Genomic DNA, 8,341 nt, shown 5'->3' on the forward strand with positions numbered 1-8,341 from the left:
TGGTCGGAACTAGAAGCACAAGCATTTCGCTACACTCGCACTAACATCTGCTAACCATGTGTATGTGACCAATAACATTTCATTTCATTTGATTTACCTGCCGCCCCAAATTTGAATTTGGGACAAATCGTTCACTAAAGCCTAAATCTCAGCTAAATCTTGTATTGAATAATATGGAATTTAAGCAAATTGAGGTTTTACTAAACTGCTCGGAGTAACCCTGGATTGTAAACGGTCATGGTCAAAACATGTTGATAGTGCAATAGCTAAGATGGTGAAAAGTCTGTCCATAATAAAGCACTGCTCTGCCTTTGTCACACCTGGACTACTGTTCAGTTGTGTGGTCAGGTGCCGCAGAGGGACCTCTGAACATTTTAATTGGCTATAAGAGCACGGCAATTACTGACATTTAGTCATAGTAAATGTTCCCTGCCTTAGGTAAGTTAGGATCACCACTTTATTTTAAGAATGTGAAATGTCAGAATAATAGTGGAGACAATGATTTATTTCATCACATTTCAGTGGGTCAGATGTGTACATACACTCAATCAGTATTTGGTAGCATTGCCTTTAAATTGTTTAACTTGGGTCAAATGTTTTGGGTAGCCTTCCACAAGCTTTCCACAATTTTGGCCCATTCCTCCTGACAGAGCTGGTGTAACTGAGTCAGCTTTGTAGGCCTTCTTGCTCGCACACGCTTTTTCATTTCTGCCCACAAATTTTCTATAGAATTGAGCTCAGGGCTTTGTGATGGCCACTCCAATACCTTGACTTTGTTGTCCTTAAGCCATTTTACCACAACTTTGGATGTATGCTTGGGGTCATTGTCCATTTGGAAGACCCATTTGCGACCAAGCTTTAACTTCCTGACTGATGTCTTGAGATGTTGCAACAATATATCCACATAATTTTCCTACCTCATGATGCCATCTATTTTGTGAAGTGCACCAGTCCCTGCTGGAGCAAAGCACCTCCACAACATGATGCTGCCACCCCCGTGCTTCACTGTTGTGATGGTGGCCAAACAGTTCTATTTTTGTTTCATCAGACCAGAGGACATTTCTCCAAAAAGTACAATCTTTGTCCCCGTGTGCAGTTGCAATCCCTAGTCTGTTTTTTTTACGGCGGTTTTGGAGCAGTGGCTTCTTCCTTGCTGAGCGGCCTTTCAAGTTATGTTGATATAGGACTCGTTTTACTGTGGATATTGATACTTTGTACCTGTTTCCTCCAGCATCTTCACAAGGTCCTTTAATGTTGTTCTGGGATTGATTTGCACTTTTCACACAAAAGTATGTTCATCTCTAGGAGACAGAACATGTCTCCTTGTTGAGCGGTATGCCGGCTGCGTGGTGTTTATACTTCCATACTATTGTTTGTACAGATGAATGTGGTACCTTCAGGGGTTTAGAAATTGCTCCCAAGGATGAACCAGACTTGACTTAGACTTGGCTGATTTATTTTGGTTTTCCCATGATGTCAAGTAAAGAGGCACTGAGTTTGAGGGTAGGCTTTGAAATACATCCACAGGTACACCTCCAATTGACTCAAATGATGTCAATTAGCCTATCAGAAGCTTCTAAAGCCATGACATAATTTTCTGGAATTTTCCAAGCTGTTTAAAGGCACCGTCAACTTAGTGTATGTAAACTTCTGACCCACTGGAATTGCGATATAGTGGATTATAAGTGAAATAATTTGTCTGTAAACAATTGTTGGAAACATTTCTTGTCATGCACAAAGTACATGTCCTAACCGACTTGCCAAAACTAGTTTGTTAACAAGAAATTTGTGGAGTGGTTGAAAAACGATGTTGAATGACTCCAACCTAAGTGGATGTAAATGTCCAACTGTACATGGAGAGCTAACATTAATAATATGCATGTAAATCTCTCATGGCTCAAAGTGGGAGGGAGATAGACTTCATCACTACTCGTTTTTGTAAGAGGTGTTGACAAGCTGAATGCACCTAGCTGCCAGCTCAGACATCCATGCATATCCCACAAGACATGCCACAAGAGGGCTCTACACAGTCCCCAAGTCCAGAACAGACTATGGGAGGTGGACATGGAAGTCTATTCCACATCAGGTAACTGATGCAAGCACCTAGAATCAGATTACACATTATGGAACAGCAGGGACTGTGAAGACACACACACAGACACATATGTAATATTGTTGATATCAAACATTTTGTATTGTTGATATGTAATATGATGTACTGTTTTATATGATGTACTGTTTTATATGATGTACTGTTTTATATGATGTACTGTTTTATATGATGTACTGTTTTATATGATGTACTGTTTTATATGTAATGTAAGTGCCTTTTTTTACCTTTATTTAACCAGGCAAGTCAGTTAAGAACAAATTCTTATTTTCAATGACGGCCTAGGAACAGTGGGTTAACTGGTCTAGGAACAGTGGGTTAACTGGTCTAGGAACAGTGGGTTAACTGGTCTAGGAACAGTGGGTTAACTGGTCTAGGAACAGTGGGTTACTAGTCCAACACTCCAACCACTAGGCTACCCTGCCACCCCTTAATATGTTTAGACCCAGGAAGAGTAGCTGCTGCCTTGGCAACAGCGACTGGTGATCCCTGATAAATACAACAACACACAAAACAGATATGCACAAAACTCTTTAATCCAATCTCAGTAGGCTACAGCACTTAATGCAGCCACAAAATACAAAACAGATCACCAGCAACGCACTAGCACTGCCTACTGGCAGAACTATACAGGGGCTCCCTAATACATTTCCTCTGTGTTCCTGGATCAGAGGAGCAGAAGGGCTCCTTGAGTGAGAGTGTGTCCCAGCTAGAGGAGACGTGCCGGGGGAAGGAGAGTGAGAGGGTGGACCTGGAGCTCCGGCTCACCCAGGTTAAAGACAACCTGAAGAAGAGCCTAGCAGGAGGGGCTCTGGGGGCACCTGGGGAGAGCAAACCCTCCAGCAAGGTACAACACACACATGCAGTATATATCTGCAGACACACACATAGACCCACCAGCAAATGTATTTATTTTTTAACTAAACATGTCAGTTAAGAAAAAATTATTATATACAATGACAGTTTACACAGGTCAAACCCAGACAACACTGGCCAATTGTGCACCTCACTATGGACTCCCAATCACAGCTGGTTGTGATACAACCTGGATTTGAACCGGGGTGCCTTTAGTGATGCCTCTAGCACTGAGATGCCTTAGAGCACTGCGTCACTCAAGAGTGATCACTGATTCTAATGATTTGAATGTGTGTGTGTCTCAGGTGTATAGCAGGCCCTACTATTCTGAGTCTATACCTGTCAGCTGTGTCTCTGCGGTCCGTGTGAAACATCCTGTCTACTCAACATCTAAAAGAACAGTCATGCAGAAAGCCAAGGTAAGGACGAAAGACACACGCACACACACACACAGTTTATCTGTTTCCCAAATTGTGCACCTTAGAGGGACGCAGCTCCACAGTCTGTCACTGTGAGCCAGTTCCATCACCAGGGTCTAATGGTGTCCCAGCAGTTAGTGTGAGGAAAACTCACAGAAAATACACAGCATGTGTGTGTGTGTGTATAACACACAAAAATATTAAACTGTTGATTTTCATTGCAGGAATGGGAGTCAAAGAAATGCACCTAAGGCATAACGATGTTAAGGAAAGATTGGAGATGATTGGAGGAATATCAGAAGGAGGATGTGTCTTTCAGATTGTTGTAGAGATTTGGACGAAATTGAATATTTGAGCCAGTGTACAGAAAGGATATTAAATTATACATTAATAAATGACAAAGGGACAACGAGAGATTTAAGGTGAGAATGTTCCATAGAACTGGAATGGAAGACAATGGAGATGGAAGAAAAACACAGTGATTTACTGTATGTGATGTGCTTTAAAGGGATACTTCCAGATTTTGTCAATTAAGACTTTTCCTAACTCCATGTCACTGGAACTTCTTCTGTAGACTTCCAGTCAGTGCATTTAAGCCGCAAAAATGGCTCCAGAACCGCCCTTCAACTTTCTTCAAACTACACACAGAGACATTCAATTGGTATCCATGAGTTCATCTGACTCTGGGTAAGTAGAAAAAAGGGCTTAATTGCCAAAATCCGAAACTATCCCTTTAACATTGTTTTCCCCCTTTGCCTTATCACCTCTATCTGTACAGACAGAAGCATCACCTCTATCTGTACAGACAGAAGCATCACCTCTATCTGTACAGACAGAAGCATCACCTCAATCTGTACAGACAGAAGCATCACCTCTATCTGTACAGACAGAAGCATCACCTCTATCTGTACAGACAGAAGCATCACCTCAATCTGTACAGACAGAAGCATCACCTCTATCTGTACAGACAGAAGCATCACCTCTATCTGTACAGACAGAAGCATCACCTCTATCTGTACAGACAGAAGCATCACCTCTATCTGTACAGACAGAAGCATCACCTCTATCTGTACAGACAGAAGCATCACCTCTATCTGTACAGACAGAAGCATCACCTCTATCTGTACAGACAGAAGCATCACCTCTATCTGTACAGACAGAAGCATCACCTCTATCTGTACAGACAGAACCATCACCTCAATCTGTACAGACAGAAGCATCACCTCTATCTGTACAGACAGAAGCATCACCTCTATCTGTACAGACAGAAACCATACCTACTGTTTTGTCTATAGAATGATTTTTACACTGCACAATGTTCATTTTACCCTCAAATTGAGATGTACTTCATAAACAGTATGATGACAAATAAAATTGTGATAATAATAAATATTATCTGAACGATGTACACTAGGTGTCAATACTTATCTACAGGAATTCACACCGCTGATAAGACAGTACCTACAGTGCCTTTGGAAAGTATTCAGACTTTTTCCACATTTTGTTACGTTACAGCCTTATGATGACAAAGCAAAAACACGTTTTTCGAATTTAAGTACATATGCAGACCCTTTACTCAGTACTTTGTTGAAGCACTTTTGGCAGAGATTACAGCCACAAGTCTTCTTGGTATGACGCTACAAGCTTGGCACACCTGTATTTGGGGAGTTTCTCCCATTCGTCTCTGCAGATCCTCTCAAACTCTGTCAGGTTGGATGGGAAGCGTTGCTGCACAGCTATTTTCAGGTCTCTTCAGAGATGTTCGATCTGGTTCAAGTCCAGGCTCTGGCTGGGCCACTCAAGGACATTCAGAGACTTGTCCCGAAGCCACTCCTGCGTTAGCTTGGCTGTGTGCTAAGCTTCGTTGTCCTGTTGGAAGGTGAACGTTCAACACAATCTGATGTTCTGAGCGCTCTGGAGCAGGTTTTCATCAAGGATCTCTCTGTACTTTGCTCCATTCATCTTTGCCTCGATCCTGAATAGTCTCCCAGTCCCTGCCGCTGAAAAACATCCCCACAGCATGGTGCTGCCACCACCATGCTTCACCGTAGGGGTGGTGCCAGGTTTCCTCCTGAATGGAAGAAAGTCCCTGCAGCAATGTTCCAACACCTAGTGGAAAGCCTTCCCAGAGGAGTGGAGGCTGTAATAGCAGCAAAGGGGGGACCAACTCCATATTAACACCCATGATTTTGGAATGAGATGTTCGATGAGCAGGTGTCCACATACTTTTAATCATGTAGTGTACATCAGTGTCAGATGAAGCCTTTGTCTCTGAAGAACAATAGTCCCACCATTTGATTCAGAAAGGTATTGCACCTACTCTAAGTTAGGCTTACATGTTGATTTTGTCCACTCACACCAGACACCATCAGGACATGCAGGTTGAAATATCAAAACAAACCCCAAACCATCTATATTAATTTGGGGACAGGTCGAAAAGCATTAAACATGTACGGCAATTTAGCTGTTATTGTTGTTATTTTACCTGAAATGCATAAGGTCCTTTACTCTGACACTTAATCCACAGATAAAAGGGTAAATATAGTTTGTTTCTAACAGTCTCTCCTTCTTCAAGGCGTTTTCTTCTTCTTTTGACTTTATATGGTGGTTGGTAACTAACTTTAAGGTGCATTACCACTACCAACTGGACTGGAGTGTGGAGCTCAGTTCATATTTCACCCACGTGGATATATGCTCCTAAAAACCAAGGAGGAGATGGCACGTGGGTATATGCTCCTAAAAACCAATGAGGAGGTGGCATGTGGGTATATGCTCCTAAAAACCAAGGAGGAGGTGGGAGAGTGTGGGTGCAATGATTGAATACCACGCGACCCGAGCAGTGTGGTCAGTATGTCTGGATAGGCCTACTCACTATAGACAAATCACATTGAAATATATGGTCCACTATTTTATTGTTGCAAATTCACAAGACAAGCACAAGTACACAAATAAATAAATAATAATAAATAATATACCCATGATAAAAAATGTACAGATACAAAAATGCATCCTAAGTTTATGAAGGCCATTGAATGATAGGTTTGATCCAGTGTAGGGCAGTCCAGTGTAGGGCAGTCCAGTGAAGGGCAGTCCAGTGTAGGGCAGTCCAGTGTAGGGCAGTCCAGTGTAGGGCAGTCCAGTGAAGGGCAGTCCAGTGTAGGGCAGTCCAGTGTAGGGCAGTCCAGTGTAGGGCAGTCCAGTGAAGGGCAGTCCAGTGTAGGGCAGTCCAGTGTAGGGCAGTCCAGTGTAGGGCAGTCCAGTGTAGGGCAGTCCAGTGAAGGGCAGTCCAGTGTAGGGCAGTCCAGTGTAGGGCAGTCCAGTGTAGGGCAGTCCAGTGAAGGGCAGTCCAGTGTAGGGCAGTCCAGTGTAGGGCAGTCCAGTGTAGGGCAGTCCAGTGAAGGGCAGTCCAGTGTAGGGCAGTCCAGTGTAGGGCAGTCCAGTGTAGGGCAGTCCAGTGAAGGGCAGTCCAGTGTAGGGCAGTCCAGTGTAGGGCAGTCCAGTGTAGGGCAGTCCAGTGTAGGGCAGTCCAGTGAAGGGCAGTCCAGTGTAGGGCAGTCCAGTGTAGGGCAGTCCAGTGTAGGGCAGTCCAGTGAAGGGCAGTCCAGTGTAGGGCAGTCCAGTGTAGGGCAGTCCAGTGTAGGGCAGTCCAGTGAAGGGCAGTCCAGTGTAGGGCAGTCCAGTGTAGGGCAGTCCAGTGTAGGGCAGTCCAGTGTAGGGCAGTCCAGTGAAGGGCAGTCCAGTGAAGGGCAGTCCAGTGTAGGGCAGTCCAGTGTAGGGCAGTCCAGTGTAGGGCAGTCCAGTGAAGGGCAGTCCAGTGTCGGGCAGCCAGTGTAGGGCAGTCCAGTGTCGGGCAGCCAGTGAAGGGCAGTCCAGTGTCGGGCAGCCAGTGTAGGGCAGTCCAGTGTCGGGCAGCCAGTGTAGGGCAGTCCAGTGAAGGGCAGTCCAGTGTAGGGCAGTCCAGTGTAGGGCAGTCCAGTGAAGGGCAGTCCAGTGTAGGGCAGTCCAGTGGAGGGCAGTCCAGTGGAGGGCAGTCCAGTGGAGGGCAGTCCAGTGGAGGGCAGTCCAGTGTAGGGCAGTCCAGTGGAGGGCAGTCCAGTGGAGGGCAGTCCAGTGTAGGGCAGTCCAGTGTAGGGCAGTCCAGTGTAGGGCAGTCCAGTGGAGGGCAGTCCAGTGGAGGGCAGTCCAGTGGAGGGCAGTCCAGTGGAGGGCAGTCCAGTGTAGGGCAGTCCAGTGAAGGGCAGTCCAGAGTGAGGCAGTCCAATGAGGGGCAGTCGAGTGTAGGGCAGTCCAGTGAAGGGCAGTCCAGTGTGGGTCAGTCCAGTGTGAGGCAGTCCAATGAGGGGCAGTCCAATGAGGGGCAGTCCAATGTGAGGCAGTCCAGTGTAGGGCAGTCCAATGTGGGTCAGTCCAGTGTAGGGCAGTCCAGTGTAGGGCAGTCCAGTGTAGGGCAGTCCAGTGTGGGTCAGTCCAGTGTGGGTCAGTCTAGTGTGGGTCAGTCTAGTGTAGGGCAGTCCAGTGTAGGGCAGTCCAGTGTAGGGCAGTCCAGTGTAGGGCAGTCCAGTGTGGGGCAGTCCAGTGTGGGGCAGTCCAGTGTGGGGCAGTCCAGTGTAGGGCAGTCCAGTCTGAGGCAGTCCAGTGTGGGTCAGTCCAGTGAGGGGCAGTCCAGTGTGGGGCAGTCCAGTGGCACCTCACCCCTATATACACACTTTGAAAAAAGGGTTCCAAAATAGTTATTTGGCTGTCTCCATAGAAAACCCCATTTCGGTTCCAGGTAGAACCCTTTTTGGTTTAAAAAAAACAGAAATACCTTATTTAAATAAGTATTCAGACCCTTTGCTATGAGACAAGAAATTGAGCTCAGGTGCATCGTGTTTCCATTGATCATCCTTGAGATGTTTGTACAACTTGATTTGAGTCCACCTGTGGAAAATTCAATTGATTGGACATGACTTGGAAA

The 8,341-nt window shown here is 45.5% G+C and overlaps 1 protein-coding gene across 4 annotated transcripts in view; it reads left to right on the plus strand.

Annotated features, from left to right (window-relative positions):
• LOC118381581 (actin filament-associated protein 1-like 1) overlaps positions 1–4,790 on the plus strand; it is an 89,219-nt gene extending 84,429 nt beyond the window's left edge. For all 4 annotated transcript variants that reach the window (XM_052487853.1, XM_052487855.1, XM_052487852.1 and 1 more), the window contains exons 16-18: positions 2,782–2,957; positions 3,271–3,384; positions 3,609–4,790. In XM_052487853.1, coding sequence (XP_052343813.1) covers positions 2,782–2,957; positions 3,271–3,384; positions 3,609–3,635 — 317 coding nt within the window. In that variant the 3' untranslated portion in view covers positions 3,636–4,790. The remainder of the gene's footprint in view (positions 1–2,781; positions 2,958–3,270; positions 3,385–3,608) is intronic.
• Positions 4,791–8,341: the final 3,551 nt, after the last annotated feature.

This window comes from Oncorhynchus keta, chromosome 30 (assembly GCF_023373465.1).
Source record: "Oncorhynchus keta strain PuntledgeMale-10-30-2019 chromosome 30, Oket_V2, whole genome shotgun sequence".
NCBI classification, from domain to species: Eukaryota; Metazoa; Chordata; class Actinopteri; order Salmoniformes; family Salmonidae; genus Oncorhynchus; species Oncorhynchus keta.